Source organism: Asterias amurensis, chromosome 13 (genome assembly GCF_032118995.1).
Source record: "Asterias amurensis chromosome 13, ASM3211899v1".
In the NCBI taxonomy this organism is placed as follows: Eukaryota; Metazoa; Echinodermata; class Asteroidea; order Forcipulatida; family Asteriidae; genus Asterias; species Asterias amurensis.
Genome location: NC_092660.1, coordinates 10,788,964 through 10,812,553, shown reverse-complemented (window position 1 = coordinate 10,812,553; position 23,590 = coordinate 10,788,964). Strand labels below are relative to the sequence as shown.

Here is a 23,590-nt window from a genome sequence, read left to right as displayed (position 1 = left end):
TGGAGACTGAAAATCGTTATGTTAATTTACATGCATCATGATTTATTTGCAGTTTTTTATTTAAATGTGTGGTTTTAACAAGCATGCATATCTTGTGTATTTTAAAGGACTTTTTTCCAGAACTTAAATGACCAGCCGTCGATTTCATCAAACTCTTCCAAACTTAGGATTAATCTTAGGACTTACATGTAGGACAAGTTCAGTTCCGTACCCGAAGACGTTGGGACGCATTGAACCCATCCTAAGTTAGAATGGGTTATACTCATCCTAATTCAAGAAAGAATTGATCCTAGTGTTTTGTGATATCAGCTGCAGTACACAGTGGAATATTGAAGGAACACGTTGCCTTGGATCGCACGAGTTGGTCTATAAAAAGTGTTTGTAACCGTTTTTTTAATACAACCATATGGTTGGAAAGATCTTTTAAAAGTAGAATACAATGAACCACACAAGTTTGCCTCGAAATTGCTTGGTTTTCCTTTTACTGTGCGAACTAACACGATCGGCCATTTATGGGAGTCCCATAAACGGCTGACCGTGTATGTCAACGAAGTAAAAGGAAAACCGTGCAATTTCGAGGCATGTTTGTGTGGATCACTGTATTCTACTTTTACAACATCTTTCTACCCATATGCATTTTATAAAAAACGGTTACAAACACTTTTCAAAGACCAACTCAACCGATCCAAGGCAACGTGTTCCTTTAATGGACCTGAGATGAGTAATTACATAGCTCAGTATCGATTGGCTACCAAGGTCAATGACTCCATGTGACACCATGCAACTATCAACACAGCTTTAAATGCAGCTAATTTGCCTGTCCAGACGCCGCCCACAAAGAACAAGCTTTACTGTCATTAAGCAGATGGTTCTGATGTTTGAGCACCCACTTTTGATAGTCCGTCACAATACTGGAATTCACTACTGGTCTCATGCTCCCCCATGTCAAGCGCGACCACACAGCTCTCTCTAACTACCCTCTCCTCATCGGTCAAGAATTCTTTGAGTTTATCCAGGCAGTCCTCCTGGGCAATGGAACCCAGGGCCTCGGCACACTCATGACGAACCATAGAGTTCTCTTCGGATTTCCCGAGGGCCTCAAGAAGTTCCGGGATGCAGGCTCTGTGCTGCATCTGTCCGAGAACATAAGCTATCTCGTGCCTAAAGAGGGCGCTCTTGCACTTCAGACCTGGAATTAGAAAAGAAAAAAGTGCACTATTTTTAGCAGACTTGTTGTAAAAAGTCTTGAATCTAGTGCCTGGCCTCCATGGGCCAAATTTAATAGAGCTACTCAAGCACAAAAAGCAACTAAGCACAACAAAAGTATGCTTATCAGAATAAGGTTACCAGCCAAACTACAATGTCACATGTACAATCTGTGACTGGTATCCTGCATATTTTTGCTAAGCAAAAAAAATGTAAGCAATAACTTCTGCTCAACTACAGCACCAGATGTCAAACTATTCGGTCTCAACAAAAACACCAGCATTTACAAGTAAATTTAAAATTTAGATTGGGAAGGGGGCTGACTAAGATGAGAGGCAATGCTTACCCTTGGCTAGAGCTCGTACAGCTGGCTCGTCGTTTCTGTTTCTCAAAGCAAACATAGCCCTGTACCTGTCGAAAAGAGTTGATTCCTCATTCAATAACCTTGCCTGAAGTTCCTCAAGGGTGGCCGGTACGGCTGGTGGAGCAGGATCCACCGATTTGAATGGGTTTGTTGTGATTTTGGTTTCTTCTTGGGTCCTCTGTTCACTCTGTAACCACTCTATCCTTTGCAAGGCCAGCTGGCAGGTCTCTGCAATCTGACGGTCAAGGGATTGGTAAAAATTAAACCATAGGCCTGAAGTTATTCAATAGGACTTATTTGATAGACATGATAGAGATAAGGTAGAAAGATGTCTTGATAAAATAGCAAAGCCAATTCAAGATTCATTTGTTACTGATAAATTTACCTCTATGATGGGGTCGTTTTCATACTTCTTCAAGACACTCAAGATGCTGGGAGAACCAATCGCTCCGAGAGCTTCCCCTGAAATGGTTTTATCAATTAAAACACTAAAGTCTCATTAAAACTTTACAAGGTAGTACCTGTGGGGACGATAACAATATTATTAACAAAATAATGATTGATATTAACACAAAAGTTTGAAAAATTTCCGTATGGCGCCACCACTTTTTCATTCGATACGAAATAATGTAGTATCTAATTTACTTCAATGAATGAGATGTCCCTTTTTGAAAAAATAAAGGAAAAAGTGGTGGCGCCATACGGAAAATAGTCCTTTTTTAAAATATAAATTGGCGAAGTCATGTAACAGCGCCGGGCCTGCGGATTGCGGTGTGCAACACCAACTGCAACATTTGGTGCCCCCAGCTGCCAGCTTCCCCTTTTATATTGCCTATACTTTTAATTCTTAAAGATAACTGTTTAACTTTAATGGTAACTTTTATAATATAAGTACTCAACTATCATTTTACATTTATTACAATAATATCAATATCGATGTGTGTTAGCACTGTAAGTAACCTGTATACTCGGTACTTGTGAAAAAAATCACAGGCATATAGCTCGGCGGGTGGGTTTTTCACAGAACTCGGGTAAGTACTGAGTATACAGTGCTATTCTTACCATCATCGGTGCATATGGGTATTTAAAACCAAAATTAATATTCTTTATCCTGATCCAAATTTAATATTTATTATTCATAAAAATCATATCAATAGTCAACTTACTCACCTGCTTCATGTCTGACAATGGGTTCCTGTTTCACATCTTCAAGCACACTAACTAGAATAGGAATGGCTTCTTCATCTTGCATCTGACCGAGACAGTAGGCAACCTCATGTTTCAACAGGGCTGAGTCATCGCTGAAACACCGCCCGATGCTGGCCACCGCTGCTGGCCCACCGAGGTTGCGCAACGTGAATAGGGCACGAAAACGCTCCGGAAGAGGCCGGGTTTTGTCGAGTAAAACGTCCCCTATCGACTGGATTTCACTTGTGTCGATTTGCATGATGATTACCTTGAAGAAGGTGTTGTCGATCTGTGTCTTATAAAATCAGTTAAACTGTCAAAACTAAAATCTTTAAAACAGAAGTTTGTGCACTAATGACATGCCTTGCTCACGTAACACTCGTGTTTCAACAGCGCCCTCAAGTGGTTTGTAAATACTGACACATTTTTTTTTAAGAGAAAGTTTTTCTTTCACTCTTGCTCTGGTTCCAGGTTGGTTGAGAACATAAAGAAAGCAAGGGGAAATTCGATTATAAGTTATTTCTAAACGTCAGCTAAGGAATTACTAATTATATTTGACAACTTCATATTTAAATTATTTTTTTACTAAAAACTAAAAAATCTCTCCTTAAGGAACCTTTCTGTATACTCTCTAATCTCCGAGCCCATCACTAGTTGGGCTGTAATGGCTCTCTTTTAACATCGGTGTTTTGGCCCCCTTTGTCGGGTGTCATCGGCGTTGTTTAATAAGACCGATGTTAAGAGAGAGCCATAACAACCCAACATGTGCTTTTAGTTTTGCTGGGATGGGAAAGATCACCACCCCCCCCCCCCCCCCCCCTCCCCGGAAAACAAATATTGTTCCCTTACTTTCTCAGCTCAGGTGGGTGTCAGACTGGTAGGTGGCATTCTTCTAAGTTCTCAATACTTTTATACAAACATCTTCCGTTGTCTTAAATGGTGTCCTTCTTTTCAAAAACTTGTGATACTTATCTGGGATGAGAAGTTTATATCCCCCCCCCTCCTTTAGTGGACCCCACCAACCAATCCCCGCCCACTTAACTTATCAACTATTGAGGGCGGTACATTACGATCTTTTTCATTACTTTTAGTCTGTCCCCTTTAATGGACTGACTCTTGTTAAGTTGTATTAACGTTTGAGAAGTCCAGGTAAAAAAATATCAATGTTATGTTGTTTGCCTCCCATGTTGGACGTTTTGATGGCTGGCTGATTACTTTTTTGTTCATCAGTAAATCCATTATTGCGAGTTGTATCCGGTGTTTTTTACATTAAGACTCCATCACGGGTATGTTACTATTCTGTTAGTTTTATACACGTGACATGAGAATCAGATGCAATTTCTGTTCTGAGAGTTGTTCTGTTTTGTTTGTTTACTTCTTCTCATGTTCTTGACCTTCATTTTCTTTTACCCAAACCATGGCATGGCACTGACTGCATGCGCTGCATCACTTGTTGTTTGACCATGCCATCCTTGGGCATTGTCCATGGACTCTGGAGCCATATAATCATAAAGTTTTACAAAGTTCTATACTGATAATATATGATAATTATTATTATAAGTAATTACCAAACATGATAAACATTCCAAACAAACTTTAAATATGCCATTACAAATACTTAGTTTTTACAAATTTAAAACAACCTTACCTTATAAATTGATAGGGCCTATTTTACATACAATAAATTCTCTAAAAAAGTCTAATTATTCCATTAAACAAATCCTTACAAGTTTTAGGACCATGCCACCAATTTCTCAACGTTTTATTTATTTGGGCACAACTATAGAATGCAGCCGCAGGTACACTTCGAAGCTTCCACTGCGCCTCCGCGGAGACGGAGTCGCGGTGACGTTCATACACGTACACAGTTGGAGTTGAGGTCGCGCTTTGTTGCTTAACTATAAATATTTGGCAACCTAGGGGGCACTCTGAAAGATGCACAACAGCGCCCTCATTAGGCTCGAAAATACACAACTGCGCTGTGATGTCAATTTATTTTATACGATAACTCACAAGACCATTAGATGATTATTTAAATAATTATGGGAACTCCGTACAAATAACTTTTAATATTGCCGTACTACATATTACCCCAAAAGAGGATTATTTCCAAAAGGGAAAAAATTAAAGGCCGAATCCTAATACATTAGAGGATTATTTTAAAAAGGGAAAGAATGCCCGAATTCCGTACAATAATTAATATTGCCCTAATACACTTGACCCCAATAGAGGATTATTTAAAAAAGGGAAAGAAAGCCCGAATTCCGTACAATAATTAATATTGCCCTAATACACTTGACCCCAATAGAGGATTATTTAAAAAAGGGAAAGAAAGCCCGAATTCCGTACAATAATTAATATTGCCCTCATACATTTGACCTTATTAGAGGGTTTAAACAAAAGGGAAATGGAAAGCCTGAATTACGTACAATTATTATTATTGCCCCAATACACTTGACCCCATTAGAGGATTATTTAAAAAAGGGAAAGAAAGCCCGAATTCCGTACAATTATTAACATTGCCCTAAAGCACTTGACCCCAATAGAGGATTATTTAAAAAAGGGAAAGAAAGCCCGAATTCCGTACAATTATTAATATTGCCCTCATACACTTGACCCCATTAGAGGATTGTTTAAAAAAGGGAAAGAAAGCCCGACCGCGCCTCCGCGCCTCCACCTTCCCCTTCTTCACGATTGCATCATATGCTCGTCTTCCTAAAGACGCCCTCTATCGGCCATTGTCCACACCGCGTCTCCGCGCCTTCGCGCCTCCGCGCCTCCACCTTCCCCGTCTTCACGATTGCATCAAATGCCCGTCTTCCTAAAAACGCCCTCTTTCGGCCATTGCAAACACCGCGACTCCGCGCCTCCGCGCCTCCACCTTCCCCGTCTTCACGATTGCATCATATGCTCGTCTTCCTAAAGACGCCCTCTATCGGCCATTGTCAACACCGCAACTCCGCGCCTCCGCGCCTCCACGCTTCCAGCTTCCCCGTCTTCACGATTGCATCAAATGCACGTCTTCCTAAAACGCCCTCTATCGGCTGCTTCACCTACCTCACCACTCACGTCACACTTTGACTCCCTACGACCCTAACATTTTATCTGCTGTATTCATCAATCGCACTCAATACAATCAAGTAGTAAAGAGCTATTTTCTTCCTCCATGCTACGACCAAGTTACTTAAAACGTACGTGACCGCGACTCCGCCTCCGCGGAGGCGCAGATAGAGCTCCGAGTGTACCTGTATTCTATAGTTACTCCTTTATTTGTTTGTAATTTTTTTATTTTTACACTTCTTCCTAAAATTCAGTGTTATTTGAGCTTATTCAGGACGGATATTTCAGTGGCAAGGTGCTTTCAATCGTAGACCTATATTGTAGTAAATATGCCTGATTTATTTTTGTGAATAGCCAGAAGGCATTTGTGGAAAAGAAAAGGGGGGGGGGGCGCCCAAACTTGCCAAAAGGGGTAGTGAACAACCACTGAATGCGGTAATCACATGACTCTGGTGACTGAGTATGACTGTGTGACCATTTTATTTATTTTTGCAGATCCTACATCGCCCCGACGAGTTGATTTGAGCGGAAAAACTGACCTCTTCGGCTCCGATCAGCTCAGCTTAAAAACAGCTTTGTATAACAACAGCAATTTGATTCGGATTTAGCTTGCATCATCAGAAGGATGATTTACCTCTGACCTTTGACCTGGGCTCCCTCCAGGCATCATGCCTGTTTACAGTAAATGGATCGGCACAATCATCGACCACAACGGGCTCAAGTACATCTGTTTCAATCACATGGTGACGACGTACATTTTAACCAGCATGGTGATGTTTCTTATGACTCTCATCAACATGATGTCTTCTCCTCGTCTTGCCTCCATCGCTATGTCCGCTCTTGTTTCTCTTTTCATCCTGATGCTGTCCATCAAGTTTGCGTACCAAGTGGCGCATGGCTTCAAGACTCAGTTTGAACTCCACTGAAAATCAAAGTCTCTGTAGAAATAGGATCTGGTCATTTGTTTATCTACTAGTGAATTAAGTACTATGCTTCCGCTTTATGTTCAACTGACAGAAACAAGGGTTGACAATTTTAGTATCAAGCACATTTTCTTCAACTTTCTCCTGTCCTCTTGCATCTCTAGCTGCCTCATTCTCTTCATGTTGGCAATAGTCAACGCCGGTACTCCACGTTTGACCGTCGGTGCTATGCTCTCTCTCATGACTCTTCTTGTACTAACCTTATCCATTGAGTGCGCTCATAATATCATCTTCTGGTTACTCGTTAGCCACGAGATTCAAGGAGTCCTTGAGCAGCGAAGTTTGTGACCAACATGAGTTCCTCTTCCCAGGTGGACTCCGATAGTATCGGGATGGCGAGCTCCGTCGATGAAAATGAATCTCCTTCCATCTCGCAGACGATGACTTTTTTCGTCGATGCAGAAATGCACGAATCGGGGATCATAGAGATGCTGCCGGACACCGGGGATTGCCCGGTGTACGGACTCGTCTTGTGCTGCTGGAACAACATCCTCGGGCCGCATTCTAAATGCGTGTGGCTCACTGTAGACAAAAAGAAATTCACTCAGGATCATATCAACTACTTATCCACGCGTATGTTGACGTCTTGCGAGCAGCCACAGTCCACCATTGACTCGAAGATTCTGATTCTTCCAGATCGTGGGATCGTCGTAGCGGTGTTTTTATTTAGCGGCCATGACCGGGATGAGAAGACTATCTTTGCGCTGTCATTGGTTATACCACACGAGGAGTACACGTGGTATCTACCCATTCATGAGATGTGCTCGGAAAGATTAACTGGCATGATAAGGAAACTCAGGGTTCTACAAGACAAAAACAAAGATGAAGTAAGAATTTTAATTTTTAATCATAAGACGTTCTGCTCCTTACCTCCCAAAATCCTCCATTTTATACTTTTGCTTGGTTTTGAACATTTTGGTTATGTGTCTCAGTATTGTTCCATTTGCTGATGTACAATTTTACAGAGCTGCTTGAGCAGAAAATAGTTGCTTAACATTTTTTTGCTTCTAAGCAGAAACGAGCAGGATACCAGTCACAACTTATACATGTGACATGGTAGTTTGGCTGGTATCCTTTATGGTAAACAATAAACATAATGTTTGTTGAGCTTCTTATTGTACTTAAAAACAGAGCTGTCTATTGGGTATTAAATTTGGCCCAGATCCCCTAGGCTAGGCTAGAAGGAGAAATTAGGACAATAAAACAAGTGTTCAAAGTTTCTTATTTTATACTTGTGACATGGTAGTTTGGCTGGTAACTTTAATCTGGTAAGCATAATTTTTTTGTGCTGAGTTACATTTTATGCTTTTAAAAAGCAGCCATATATGAATTTGGGCCCAGATGGGCTAAAAGGAGTTCTATAATACTTAAGATTGATAAAACTGTTGTGAAAAGTTTAGCTTCTTACTTTAGAACTTTTCACTCAGTGAGTTAACTACTGTTGACATTGTTCCATTTACAGAATACTGGCTCTGCACTAGAGGCGTTCAGTGCAGAAGTACCGTCTTTTATTCAACTTGTGACTTTGCTAAAGACTCATGGTGTGTCCTCAAGGATGGAGGTAATATATCAAATAGTGTAAATTATCATTCCTTTTAAAGAGTTGCCCTATTTTACAAAAGAAGAACTGCTTTGCCCTTAAAAGAACAGAGCATCAGGCCTGCCCTTAAAGACGCTGGACACTGTTGGAAATTGTCAAAGACCAGTCTTCTCAACATTATGCACAAAATAACAAACCTGTGAAAATTTGAGCTCAATTGGTTGTCGAAGTTGCGAAATAATAATGAAAGGAAAAATACCCTTGTCACAAGTTGTGTGTGTGCTTTCATATGCTTGATTTCGAGACCTCAAAATCTTATTCTGAGGTCTCGAAATCAAATTCATGGAAAATTACTTCTTTCTCGAAAACTAGTTACTTCGGAGGAAGCTGTTTCTCACAATGTTTTGTACCATCAACCTCTCCCCATTACTCGTTACCAAGTAAGGTTTTGTGCTAATAATTATTTTGAGTAATTACCAAAAGTGTCCACTGCTTTTAAAAGAACAAAGCATCAGGTTTGTTTTAAAAATAACAGCTAAAAATACAAAGTACTTTTCGTGGTGTTACCAAAGCCTTAAACACAGTAGCGTTCAGTCAAACTACCCGTGCTCAACTTTAGAACTTAGACCTGGTTTCTGTTTTGTTTTCAGCTGCGAGACACGGTTTTTGCTCCAGGACAAGTCAGGCAACTAGACGTACATTTTACAAGAATGTAAGTCAGAAATTTGTTTTATTGTTGATATCCAATGACGTCATATTTTAAACTTTGCTCGCAAAGACTCTAATGTAAAATGACATCTTAATAGTGAGGTTAAAGACTTTATTTCCAATTTCAGGAGGACCCTAATTATTATAAAATGAGTGCATCACAAACTGAATTTAACTTTGGAGCCCCTCTTTAGGGTAGGGCCAAGATTGAACTGCATGTACTCCAACAATTCATGACCATAACAACATACTTGGTGAAAAGCACTGCAGCTGCATTTTGAGAAAGGATTCTCTTCAAAATAATATGGGTTTAATAACTTTACACCTGAAAACATTTAAACTTTAGAAATGAAAATGAAAATCGTTTCTCATATTTCTGAGGATTGGTGTCAGTTTGTGTATGCTGTGACCAGAGATGCCGTTGATACCTGCTGTCTACTTCCTAAAGATGGATGGATTGGACGTTCTAGTGACAGTTTTTTGTTTGCCATTTTGTAGCAAGTAGACACTGTACTCGGCTAAAATGTTCACATAAATGACTTTTGACAAAGATCATTAAATGACGACCTTTAAAGCAATTGCATAACATCGGTAAACAGTATTGTACAAAGGCCCACACTTTGTGTATCACAACTTATATATAAAATAACAAACCTGTGAAAATTGAGGCTCAATCGGTCATCGAAGTCGGGAGAAAAAAACGGGAAAACCCATCCTTGTTTCCGCACGATTCGCCGTGTCATGACATGTGTTTAAAATAAATCTGTTATTCTCGATATCGAGAATTGATAATTGTTTTAATGTGTTCTCAAAAAGTAAAGCATTTCATGGAACAATATTTCAAGGGAAGTCTTTCACCATTACCTTCTGTAAACCCTGTAAGTAATTTGTAGATCTGTGAACTTAATTTTTGTTCTGTTCAGAAAGTGTCCATGGCTTTAAAGGCAGTGGAAACTATTGGTAATTGTCAAAGACTAGCCTTCACAGTTGGTGTATCTCATATGCATAAAATAACAAACCTGTGAAAATTTGAGCTCAATCGGTCATCGAACTTGTGAGATAATAATGAAAGAGAAAAACACCCATGTCACACGAAGCTGTGTGCGTTTAGATGGTTGATTTCGAGACCTCAAGTTCTAAATCTGAGGTCTCAAAATCAAATTCGTGGAAAATTACTTCTTTCTCGAAAACTATGGCACTTCAGAGGGAGCCATTTCTCACAATGTTTTATACCATCAACCTCTCCCCATTACTCATCACCAAGAAAGGTTTTATGCTAATTATTTATTTTGAGTAATTACCAATAGTGTCCAATGGCTTTAAGAAATAACACAGAAGTAGCAAAACTGAGTGGTTTCTTGTTTTATTTCCACAGAGCAATAGCTTCACACCTTCAGACCTGCGGCTGTTCAATCATCGTTGGAAACACTCCTGCTGATGTGAATTTGGTAAGTGTCTATCTGGGATCAAAAAGTGTAAAGGATGATACTCTGGAAGTTTTGCAATAGTGGTACCTTCTTGCCTTCCACCTCTACATGTAGGACTCCTGTTCAAATCATGTCAGGGGCACTACAGTGTACGTGGATTTGGTTTCCAGTCCCGAACTGACTGCCTTAGTTTTCCCTGGAATAGTTCTCTTGGGGTTTTCCTCCCACATCTAAAACTAAAACTTAAAAGTTCGCTTTTCTTAGAGTCCTTGGCTTCATAACCAGACCAAAAGAAATGAGATATTAATAGTAATATAAATAACTAGTTTTTATACAGCACCTCTCTTCAGGCATCTCAAAGCGCTTCATTTATTTTGGGGTTTTCGGTTCAAGGTATTTTGTCAGACATTAACTCTAAAAAATAAAGTTTCATCTTGTGTCTTATTTATCTCAGATGATAAGTACTCTTGCTATCTTCCTTACTACTTCCGAGCGACAATGTTGCCTGTACCTGGATAACATGCCTAGGACCTACCAAAAAGATGTCCTCATCCAAGGATTCATCAAGGTAAGAATAAGACGTCCATCGAAGAAATCACAGAGCTGCCAATTCTCTCTGAATCTGCAGAAAGGTCCCTGAAAATAAACAAGTCTTTCCAGCATTCTCCTGAAGGCGAGCAGAGTATACTGTTCAGAGACCAAACCGGCTCTTTTCAGAGCCACCACTCCTTCAAAAGAGTTTTTACCCATGGTTGTATCCGCAAGTTTACTATTAATATTTATATTTATAGTTACTCTTAGATCTTTCCATGTTCGAATTGAGCTGCCAACTGTCCCTGGATTTTCTGCAATTAAATCAAATTTTCATAAACCAAACTTTGTTCATGTTCGAAAAGAACTGCCAGTTCTCCCTGATTCTGCAGAAAGTTCGCTAAAATTAAACCAAATTGTATTCATGATCAAACAGAGCTGCCAACTGTCCCTGATTCTGCAGAAATTCCCTGAAAATAAAATAATCTTTCATTGTTCTGATGTATGAAGTATTATTATTCAATTGAAATGAAAGACTGCTGGACTTGTCCAGTGGTAAAATTATGTGGCACTTAATTTACTAGCCTTGGCCAGCGGTCCAGTAGTAAATCAAAGAGGGGAGGGTTGGAGGAAGTGGGGACTAAAATTATCGAGTAACGTTTATTGAATCTCTGGAATCAAAAAATAATTTGCCCCTAAACCTGCAACTTCTCTGCTGATTTCCTAAAAAAAAAATCCTTAACTTCAGTGCCATGGAAAACTTTTTTTTTCCAGGTAATTTATCTTCTCTTTTTGGCATTATCATTTCCACCCTTGTCCTTGCCCCCCCACCCGTTAAACATTTCTCGCTCAGAGCATAAAACGAAGTAGGAAGAGAAATCTTCTCTACTGCATTAAATATATCTCACATCAAATGTCACTTGTGTGTTTTCAGTATCAGCTTCAGTTTATTTCCACAGTATCAAAATCAAATCAAAGCGTGGTAAGTTGGAAATGAAGAAATAAATAGTTGTTTGAAAAGAATAATTAAATGAATAATAAGCAGGACATTCATAAAACTGTAGGGACCCATAAAGAAGCAAAGCTTGTAATGTTACCTATCAATTTTTTTTATTCAGGACTCTATTAATCTTGATGATTTCCTGCCTGTTATCATGACTAGTCAGTACCCCACCACCTTGATAGATATGGTTACACTAGAAGTGAGACAGACACTACGCTACAATGAGCATGCCTTTAGGTGAGTTATCAATGAGCAATGAGTGAATGAATGAATGAATCAATCAATTAATCTCTCAATCAGTTATTATTATATTGTGGTGATTTGAAAATGCACGAGCTTGATCAAGACTCTACGGCGACATAGGAGGGCTCAAACTTAGCAGATGTGTTCCTTTTTTAAGACCTGACAAGTCATGTTATGTTCAGAACATGCAGGGTTTGGGCAACTTCGCTCCATTTTTTTAATGTATTTTTTTTTAGTGAGAGATCGCCTACTATCACTTCGTCTCGGGTGAATTATCAAGAACCAGGCCTTGGCAGGTTTAAACCACTAGTTGAAAACCGATTCAACACACTTTGATTCCCATTCATATATACTTTTTCGGTCAAAAACCATCAACACTTTTTGTCAAAAAGTAAAATAAATGCAAGAATTATAATTGTTCAATGATTTCTTTCAACACAACACCCCTCCAGCTATGAAATGTTAAGGCCCTCGGATAAACAACTCCTTTGAAGGAGATTGCTGTGCGCGCGCGCATATTGTGTGATGTGGCCCGGCCGTTGCTCTCGACCAATAGGAATGAAGAAACTGTCTTATAAGCACAGGTGCAAGCTCGCATGTCACGCCCATGTTTCAACACTTTTTACTGGTCATTATCAATGGTATAAACACCCCCATGTGACGCGCTCTCCATCAATAGGAATAGCGAAACTGTCTTAGGTATCTATGAATGACTAATTGTTCTCACAACCAATTCTGCTAAGCAGCCAGCGCCCACCAAATGGGCTTGTAATTTGAAGTTAATACCGTAGATACTATGATAACAATCATGACGGAGAGGGTGAGCAGGACAATTTTAGGACCATAAAATAAATTGAAGGATACAAAAAAATATTCATAAATACCTCAGACAGTTTCGCTATTCCTATTGGTGGAGAGCGCGTCACGTGGGTGTGTATAAACCTTTGTTTATGACCGGTAAAAAGTGTTAATTCATGGGCGTGACACGCGATCATGCACCTGTTCTTATAAGACAGTTTCTTCATTCCTATTGGTCGAGAGCAACGGCTGAAACAGTTGTGCCACATCACGCGATACACACGACGCGCACAGCATTCCCTTATAAGGAGTTGTTTACCCGAGGGCGGCGGAGGGCTTTACCATTTCATAGCTGGAGGGGTGTTGTGTTGAAAGAAATCATTTAACAATTATATTTTTTTTGCATTTATTTTACTTTTTGACCAAAAAGTGATGATGTTTTTGACCGAAAAAGGTATTTATGAATGGGAATCAAAGTGTGTTGAATCGGTTTTCAACTAGTGGTTTAAACCCGCCGAGGCCTGATTCTTTATAATTTACCTCGACTTCGTCTCAGTAAAATTATCAAGAACCAGGCCTCGTTGGGACTAAACCACTAGTTGAAAACCTCTTCAACACACATTGATTCCCTTAATTATAAATGTGTCGCCCCCATTATATTCTTGCTTTTTGTTTATAACAAGAAGTGTTTTTTGTTTTGTTTCGTAGACGGCATGAAACCATGAGTCAAGAGCTACGGAGCCTCTGGTTAGGCAGTGATAAACCAATGCTCTACACTCCAATGTAAGTTTATCTAACGACTAGTAATCATTGGTATAAGTGGAATGTATCAGTTTGGTTATCACTCCTTAAAGGCAGTGGACACTATTGGTAATTACTCAAAATAATGATTAGCATAAAACCTTTCTTGATTACAAGTAATTGGAGAGGTTGGTGGTATAAAACATTGTGAGAAACAGCTCCCTATGAAGTGACGTAGTTTTTGAGAAAGAAGTAATTTTCCACGAATTTGATTTCGAGACCTCAAGTTTAGAATTTGAGGTCTCGAAATCAAGCATCAGAAAGCACACAACTTCGTGTGACAAGGGTGTTTTTTTCTTTCATTATTATCTCGCAACTTCAATGACCGATTGTGCTCAAATTTTCACAGGTTTGTTATTTTATGCATATATGTTGAGATACACCAACTGTGAAGACTAGTCTTCAACAATTACCAATAGTGTCCACTGCCTTTAAACTAACGACAATCCAAACTTACTTGGTGAGAAGTACATCAGCTTTTGATATTATAAAGCATTTTTGAGATTTATTTCCAAGTAATGTGGTTATGGAAAAAGATATCAGTTTTTTATGCCAACAAATTTGAATCTGATGTCAGATACATTTCTCAGATTGTGTAAAATGCTGCCATCTTTTTAAACTAAATTTTCACAGGTTAGTTTTTTTTTTGTATAACAAAAAGTATACTTTGCCTTTAAACAGGAGAGTAAGTTAATCCGGTTATTGACAAAGACCAGTCTTCTCACTTGGTGTATCCCAACATACATGTTAAGCATAAAATAACAAGCCTGTGAACATTTGAGCTAAATTGGTCATCGAAGTTGCGAGAAAAAACACCCTTGTTGGACGCATTTGTGTGCTTTCAGATAGGAATAAAAGACTTCTGGTTAGAAGTCTTTTAATATTTTGGTGAGAAATTACCTCTTTAAAAAAAAATCTATGCTACTTCAGAGGGAGCCGTTTCTCACAATGTTCTATACTATCAACAGCTCTCCAATGCTCGTTACCAAGTCGTTTTTTAAGTTAATATTTGTTTTGAGTAATTACCAAACGCGAACCTTCCCTTTAAAGGCAAATTCGCTTGCATTCCAATCGCAGGAGTATGAACTTGGGTTGGTTATCAAGGCAGCAGATTGATCACCTTAAGGGGATGCAACTTTTTTTATTTCAAATAATATCAAGTAATAAACCATAAGGGAAATCGACTCGGTAAAATTTATATATTTTTGGGTTGAACTTTTTTCAAAAGTTTCCTTCTTGTTTTTACGCCTTGCAGATTCCACTTCTCCCTGAAGCCCGAGGTGGAGACAATTGTGGAGACTTTCTTGAAAGAGGTAAGATTATTTTCATTTAAGAGGGGCTCCAAGATCAAAATCAGTTTCAAGATGCAAATATTTGCTGTTGATACTTCATATTTATTAATTTGCATTCTTGTATTTATTTTTCATATTTGCTGATTGTTAATATAGTGTTAAAGATTCTGCAATTCGACCCTTAGCTGTGATGAAATAATTCCTAACTCTTTCAGTGCCTGATTTTTGGGGGTTTTTTTCCCCCGCGTTTTGAAGCTAAGTGTCTCACCGCTTTTTGAGGTTTGTTGAAATTCTGTACACAAAAATAAGAAAGAAGTCATTCTCACCACATAGTATGTATCTTACTGATTTGTGTTGCCTTGGTACATCCCAAAGTCAATTGTATTTCTTGAGTGATAATGCCCTCTTGTGATAACATGTATCTTTGGGTCGTACTTGTACTTCCATGGAGGAAGGAAGAGAAGGAGCTCGAACGAAGGGACTTCAAAAGTCGAACCCGTGGTACCGCGGTCGTTTAACGACACCTCGTAATCACCCATATACCTTATGTACAAAGAGATCTAATCCTGCTCGTTAATCGGCCATCCAGCTGGAGGTCTCCTATCTTTTTCCACTGGTCAGACAGGGGCTTTGTTGGGGTATTCTCTTGTTACTCTGCGGTTTTGCAGGTCGTTCGAGCTCCTTCGCTTCCTTCCTCCATGCTTGTACGACCAACGACACTTCTTCAGTGCTGAAAAAAGATCATTCATGTCCGATTATGGTACTTTTGGATTACATAAAATAGATTGTAACTTGGAACTGAAAGAGTTAATTAACCGATTAAAATCAAATAAAATCAGAAATACAATGTGTTTACGCTAAATGGTTCCCAGCTAAATTCTTCCTTGCGGTTAAAATTACTGAACACTAATTTAAGACGTTTGCTGTTTTGTCTTAATGCTCTTGTAGATATTAATGTTGCAGTCATCACAGTGTGGAGTGAGGGAGGCCTTCATTGAAGAGTTTCTCCACATGCTGGATAGGAAAGCTCTGTCTCTCATCAAATATGTAGAGGAAGAAACGTAAGAACAAAATTAAAGGAAGTGGACACTATTGGTAATTGTCAAAGACTAGCCTTCACAGTTGGTGTATCTCAACATTGGCATAAAATAACAAACATGTGAAAATTTGAGCTCAATCGGTCATCGAAGTTGCGAGATGATAATGAAAGAAAAATAACCCAAGTTCTAAACTTGAGGTCTCGAAATCAAATTCGTGGAAAATTACTTCTTTCTCGAAAACTATGGCACTTCAGAGGGAGCCGTTTCTCGCAATGTTTTATACAATCAACCTCTCCCCATTACTCGTCACCAAGAAAGGTATTATGCTAATAATTATTTTGAGTAATTACCAATAGTGTCCACTGCCTTTAAGGATTTGAGGTTGAAGAAAGAAAGGATGACTGGAATGGGATTTGAACCAACGACCTCCGGTTAAAATCCTGCTCTTGTCAATTTTTCTTTGTTAAACCCCAACTCATTTAAAATGTACCCTGTCAGTTTCCCTTTGTGGTTTATAACTCGATATAACAATATTAATGTTAAGATTTTTCAATGCTTAAAGGAACTGGACACTATTGGTAATTACTTAAAATTATTGTCAGCATAAAAACTGACTTGGTTATGAGTAACAACAGCGAGCTGTTGATAGTACAAAACATTGTGAAAAACGGCTCCTCTGAAGTAATGTAGGTTTTGAGAAAGAGGTAATTTCTCACTCAAATAATAAAAAGACTTCAGGCCTGAAGCCTTTTATTTATCTGAGAGCACACAAATTTGTGCAACAAGGGTGTTTTTTCATTCATTATTGTCCTGCAAAATTTTCCCAGATTTGTTATTTTATGCATGTTGGGATACACCAAGTGAGAAGACTGGTCTTTGACAATTACCAATAGTGTCCATGCCTTTAGGTAACAGCTTTAATACTAAACCAACTCAAAATTTTAGATGATTTTGTCTCTTATTTTTCAATTTTTGTTCTAAAGGCAGTGGACACTATTGGTAAGCACTCAAAATAATTATTAGCATAAAACCTTTCTCGGTGACGAGTAATGGGGAGAGGTTGATGGTATAAAACATTGTGAGAAATGGCTCCCTCTGAAGTGCCATAGTTTTTGAGAGAGAATTAATTTTCCACGAATTTGGCTTTGAGACCTCACGTTTAGAACTTGAGGTCTCGAAATCTCCACCAACTGTGAAGGCTAGTCTTTGACAATTACCAATAGTGTCCACTGCCTTTAAGAATCCTGATATTCTTTTTCTTCAAATCTCACCACACAACCTAAACTTTGCTCAACAGTAACCGTGGCAACAAGCCAAATCGTCTGGCAGTCCGGCGCCTGAAGCACGACCTTCACTTGACCCCAGACGGAAACTTCCGCATCGTCCTAGCTGCAGCGGAGAAGCTCAAACCAGGTATTTACACGTTGGTTTGTGGTAACCCGGGGCAACCCAGGGACTCTTATGCCGATCTGGTGACCTAATGTCGTCTAATTTATCAGATTGTACCTGCCTGAAATTCTGTATTCTTGAGAAAATCAGAAATTTTAAGGCTTTGAGAGCGAGTCCAAGAAACAACGACAACCGTTATGGTGAAGTGATTTTGATGCAATGGCAAAGTTACATGTAAACTGCAGCAGTTTGAGAAAAAGTTTGCTCATTTAACAGTATCCAACACTAGAGCGCTGTATACTCAAATACAGCTGATTTATAAACAATGTTTATTCATGCAAACAGTACTTTATTATTGAATAACCATGTAAATTGTGATTGAGGCTCCTGGGGAGTCTGTTCACAGGAGCATAATCAGGTTACCAGCCAAAACACAATGCAATTTATACGACTTTTTACTGCTTCCAACGTTCCCTGAAAACAAACCAATCTTTCCATGTTCTGATAAGCAAATTTGACAAGATTCTTGATTACTGAAACTTTGTTGAATGTAATTTTAAATATCTCCCTGATTGTCGTACAAAATCTCACTGATTATTGTACAAAATCTCACTGATTGTGGAAACTTTGTCCCTATTATGTTGAATGTAATTCTAAACATATCCGCAAAAAATAGTTAATGGCCTGACGTTTCGACCCTAGCAGAGTCTTTCTCGAAGACAACACAACAAACATGAACATGTAACTAAGTGAAACATAAGCAGTGAAGTGGAAATACATGAATGGGGTAAGAAAGAGCACAGAAAAAAGCAAGGGGTAAACAATGAATAAGGGGACAAAAAGGGCCCCTGATTTTTGTACATAATCACCTTGATTATGTTAATTTTCCCCCTATGATGTCAAATCTAATCATAACATCTCCCTGATTGTTGTACAAACTCTCCCCAATCGCAAGATGCAAATGTTGGCAACTATGCTATCTTCACATGCTGACAAGTTTGTTTGCAAATGGCCCTTGCAAAGAAAAGACTTCAACTACTTGTAGTTGAAGATAACTTCCACTTACCCTTGTATTATAGGTTTTTAGACACTATTGGTTCAGGAGTGTATTTCATTTTCTAGATTTACTTTTGAACAAAGTCATGCCTGATTCCTTATAATCAGGCAGTTCTCGGACACAGTGAAATGTCGTCCAAAATAAAGACACCTTTAACATTAGCCATGATGATGTCAAAGTGATGTCATAAACATTCTGTTGAGAATTACTTACCTAATCGGTTCTAATTAGGAGTTATTTGTAAGTTCTGCTCATCTATAGAATGAGCAAATAGGACATCTGCCCTAGAATGGCAACAGTCGTGGGTTTGAATCCCACCCGAGTAACATGCCAGTGAATTTTGTGCACAGAACTCGGGGGAAAGTACGGAGTATAGAGTGCTGACACACCTAGGTGTGAGGGTTGAATCAAATAAAATACAACATACTTCTGCGGTTTGGCCAGAGTACCACATACATGCTATTTTGTTTATAATATTGGTTGGTTATGAGACTCAAGTAAATTTATATCTTGGATTTGGAGTTGGAGGTCACACTGCAGGACTCATTATTCGCAATATTTCATGGCAAGTCACTTAGCGTGCATTTTTGGTTAGATACAGGCATTTCTGGTACTATCTACTACCACCACGCGCTCTCATCAGATGTCATACATACTGGAACATCAAGTGCTTGTTGAACCACGTGCATGCATGCACTGTAGACAGTAGGTCAAAGACTCTTGTTTTGTTGGTGGAAACAGCAGAATAGGCCTACATTATTTTGTTTTTTTGCTCCAAATCACCAAGATTTACTAGATGGATGCTATATAAAACGAATATAAAATGAATGTTTTGCATTCAGGCATTTGAGAGAGTGTTTTCATTTGTTGAAAGATGGAATGTTCCATTCAACTTGACTCGGCATCATTGAATGGAAACATTCAGTCTTTCAACTCATGTACATATTCTCATTGCACTCACAAACATTCATTACTTGTGTACTATTACATTAGTTTAATTGATTTAAGCTGAGATTGAGATTTTAAGACAGTTAAGAATATTACAGTAATCACAGGAGACATTCTAGCCATTTAAAGTTTGTTTTGTATTTACTTTTTAATCAAGTGCTTGAAATACAAACACAATTATCTTTTGTTTTAACCACACCATGACGGATAGGTTAATTAATTACCTTGTTAGTTCATATGTTTAATCATTTAACAACAAACTGTATGTGCTGTTTATTCTTCACATAAGTATGGCTTATTATCATTATTAATTTTTTCTGTTTCCCTGACAACTCAGAGATTTTACATGTCAAAGTAAAGTGCAATACTTTGAGTTTGTATTAAAATATTAAACATAAAAATCTAACATTGAATTGATTAGTTGTACTTCGTGAACAGTTTGGCTTAAAGGAGTTAAACCAAAGCTTGTTTCGTTTTTAGGAGATGGAAAGCGTTGGTTGGTAATTTCTACAGACCTCGAACTTTCTGATACCCTCTTACTGTCTGACCTTTCAATATTATCCACTGTTATGAATAATATGTTTCATCACGGCTTTCAATATGTTATAATGTGTTGAATTCTTGTATACAGCCAACCCTCCCACTGTCTGTCCATTCAATATCAACCACTGTTGTTTTGAGTGATTGAAACTATGTCAGCCTACAAAATTATATCATATGATGACGGTACATTCACAGTAGACAGTCAACCCTCCTACTGTCTGTCCATTCAATATCAACCACTGCTGTTTTGAGTGATTGATTTATTAACCATGTCAGCCTACAAAATTATATTGTGTGATGACGGTTTATTTACAGTAGACAGTCAAGCCTCCTACTGTCTGACCGTTCAAAACCATCCACTATGGTTTTGAATGATAAAGTTTGCCAGCATGCAATATTACATCATATATGATGGCAAATGCGTTCAGTTTACAGTTAGTCTATCTACTGGATTACAGAATTTAACATCTTCTGGATTACAAATATCGTCTCTTGGTAAAAAATTACTACTTGTATCTGTTGGTTTTTGAAAAGAAATTTTAAAGATGGAAATGCGGTTTGCGCGCCACGTAAATCCCGTCCACGTTACTGTAACGGATGTTATGTTGAATCTGGAATCCTATCTCCTGAAGGTAGCTTGGTAGTTGTAATCCATTCTGGTATTCGTCCATGTAAGGCTCGGGACCATGCTGAGCAGTGGAGTTCCAGTCGACGCCGTATGTGTTACTTTCGACGTTCATCTTTCGCCACTCAGGATCCTTCCAATACAAAACTGTTTGGAAAAAGAAAAATAACATAAACGAATAATAATTGTATTGCCTCATGACTGGGAACTTGCGACAAGCTTCAAGAGATTGAGCACACCATCATGCATGTAATACCACATGTCACTGCCTCTGTTGCCCCTGGTCTTGGCTTTGGTGCCCCTTCAAACATGTCCAATAATAGACTTTAAGATTTTCCAGTGGTAGTGCCATTTGCAAAATTAAAATGGACTTGCCCTGTCCTCAAAGATGACACTTCTAGGCCTGCTTTGCACCATGCACAAACCTGTGAAATTTTGGCGCGAAAAGCCACATAACTTTCTGGACAGTGAAAATAATTTCTGCTGTAGGATACTTTATATACTTTGGGGTTGCAGACTTACCAGGGTTCGATTTAACAAATGAGTGTGGACTCGTCTTATCTCGAGTTAGGAAAATAGTGAGTTGGGACGATAGGGAGTTGGGAAGAGTAGTTCGTCCTAACTTAAGACGCGTCCTAGGGACCAATTTTAAAAAACTAGGTAACCCCGTTACTCTTGGATTATGTTGCGAATACCTTGTACTACAAGAACAATGAAAATTTAGTATGTCTGCCGCCGAATAGCGTTCCAAAGTCTCCCTTTGAAAGACTTTTTGCGCTGAAAAGGTTTAAACAAATTTTCTTTTACGTAACTCACCGTCAAAGCCGCTGACCACACCGCCAGGCTTCAGCAGCCGATGGATCTCCCGTAAGACCCTCTTGCTGTTCTCTTGCGGCATCTCGTGGAGGACGTACGTAAACTGAATCAGGTCAAACGAGCCTGACTCGAACGGGGTCATCTCGCCGTTAGCCTGGTAGAAGAAGACGTTCTTGGCGCCGCGTTGTTCCTTCCAGAGACGGCAGAATCTAAAGAAGGACAACAGTCATACATTTTTTTTTTAAATTAACTTTCTGGGATGCCATTTTCTTAGGAATCAACAGCTTTACTGATGCGAATTGCTAGCGTTGGCCTACTCTTTTCATGAGTTTTTCACTTTATGCTTGGAATTTCCACAAGTTATTTGACTACTACTATTAAAGAGCCACTGCTTATTATTTGTTAAGCAAAGCAATTCCTTACCTGATGTAAGCTGGTGCCAAGTCAATACCGATGACCTCAGCTTGAGGAAATATCTCCCCCAAGACGAAAGCCGAACCACAGTTCCCGGTTCCCACGTCTAATATTCTCTTCGGCGCTCGACGACCATGCAGCTGCTGAAACCACGGCTTCAAAATTACCTCGTTCTCAAAGTTGAACTTATTGTAGGTGCTGTAAGACATGCGGACACTGCGTCCGTTCAGGTAACCCCCTGGGGTGAAGTGGACGTAGGTTTTATCGTAGTGGTACGGGTACTTCATTGGGGTGACCATCCCAGGCGCCCAGACATCCGATTCGTCGTCCTCACCAGCAAACACCGGCAGCGTCGCTACGTAATTCTGGTAGTACTCCGAGAAAGCTTCGAACCCGATGTCCTCGAAACGGAAGGAACGCATGAAGATGTAGTTTTCGAACGGCATCACGGGGACCAGAGCGTCCTTTTCCGTGTCGAACACGGGCGGCTCTGGCGGGAAAATAGGTAGACGATCGGACAGCAAGAACTTCATGAACGTCAAGAAGTTTTTGAGGTACTTGATATCGTTCCCATCCCAGTTGATTCCCAGGAAGTCGCCGTAGAGGGTCGTCTGAGCAAGAGAGTCGTAGTCAGTGATTGAGGCTTTCATGTAGGCGTCCAGTTTCGCCAGGGTGTTGCCGGTGTTTGCTGGTAGACGCAGGTCCTTGTAGTACCATGACTTGAGGGAGTCAAAGTGCTGGAAGTCGGCGTAGCTACGGTGGATGAACCCCTCCACCTCCTCGCCACCCTCGGTCCGTACCGTGAACTCGATCCGATAGACGGGCTGGCCACGGAAGTCCAGAGAGTCCTTCTCGTAGGAGACTACGGACGCTTTGACCGGTGTGCCGAAGATTGCCTCGGGGAAATATGAAGCTATTAACGGGGAAGGCAAACTGATGGCGAGCAGGAAAACACCTAACGACCACCAAGCCATGATTTCTGTAGTTTTTGTACCCTAATCCGCAGATCTTGTAGCAGTTGTTGAATGGCAGCAGCAATAGCAAAATGACACAAGTTTATTGTCCACTGTGTAGTTACATAAAGTCAATGTTTTTCATTGAATAGTAGTCGAGGTCAACAAACTAACTTTGGTCTAGCTTGGGGTTGAAAGCTCAAACGCAATCATCGCAACTTAACCCACAAACAATACTAATAGGTCCACTAAGGGATATCTATAAACTACAAAAATGAAATAGGAGACGGTCTTTTGGTTTGTTTCATTATATCTAAGAAAAAATGGTAGGCCTACCAACGACATCCAATTAAATCTGTGGCCAATCATTCATTTTGTAGGCCTAACTTCCTTTACTCTATCAGGTGTGACTGAAATAAATCAATTGAGATAACAGACTTATTGTGTTTCGAGATACTCGTTCAAGGCCTCCGTACTTTTTGGCATATTGATTTATCATAATATTTATCTGATAAAATCACAGTAACAAGTACAAAGTACCAATCATTGAAGTTATGTATAGCGCTCGCATCCAAAGTCCTTAGACCAACAGCGCCCTCATCATAATAGGCTAGAGGGCGCCCTCTGAGATAGACTGTACAACCAATAATAATAATGTTTT

The 23,590-nt window shown here is 39.4% G+C and overlaps 3 protein-coding genes across 3 annotated transcripts; 1 reads left to right on the top strand and 2 right to left on the bottom strand.

Annotated features, from left to right (window-relative positions):
- Positions 1–3,136, bottom strand: LOC139946449 (deoxyhypusine hydroxylase-like). Its single transcript, XM_071944109.1, has 4 exons — positions 2,741–3,136; positions 1,956–2,032; positions 1,553–1,805; positions 1–1,189 (listed from the first exon to the last, which is right to left on the bottom strand). Exons 1-4 carry the CDS (start codon positions 3,015–3,017, stop codon positions 858–860), a joined length of 939 nt encoding a protein of 312 aa, XP_071800210.1. The 5' UTR covers positions 3,018–3,136; the 3' UTR covers positions 1–857.
- An 801-nt stretch (positions 3,137–3,937) lies between these two features.
- Positions 3,938–19,554, top strand: LOC139946447 (guanine nucleotide exchange factor C9orf72-like). The gene is made up of 11 exons (XM_071944107.1): positions 3,938–4,044; positions 6,314–7,628; positions 8,264–8,362; positions 8,992–9,053; positions 10,425–10,497; positions 10,931–11,044; positions 12,126–12,247; positions 13,760–13,834; positions 15,108–15,165; positions 16,093–16,205; positions 17,482–19,554. The coding sequence occupies exons 2-11, from the start codon at positions 7,095–7,097 to the stop codon at positions 17,663–17,665; spliced, it is 1,434 nt and encodes a 477-aa protein (XP_071800208.1). The 5' UTR covers positions 3,938–4,044; positions 6,314–7,094; the 3' UTR covers positions 17,666–19,554.
- Positions 19,555–19,700: 146 nt separating this feature from the next.
- On the bottom strand, positions 19,701–23,139 carry LOC139946448 (uncharacterized). Its single transcript, XM_071944108.1, has 3 exons — positions 21,986–23,139; positions 21,563–21,771; positions 19,701–20,893 (listed from the first exon to the last, which is right to left on the bottom strand). The coding sequence occupies exons 1-3, from the start codon at positions 22,948–22,950 to the stop codon at positions 20,661–20,663; spliced, it is 1,407 nt and encodes a 468-aa protein (XP_071800209.1). The 5' UTR covers positions 22,951–23,139; the 3' UTR covers positions 19,701–20,660.
- Between the last annotated feature and the right edge of the window lie 451 nt (positions 23,140–23,590).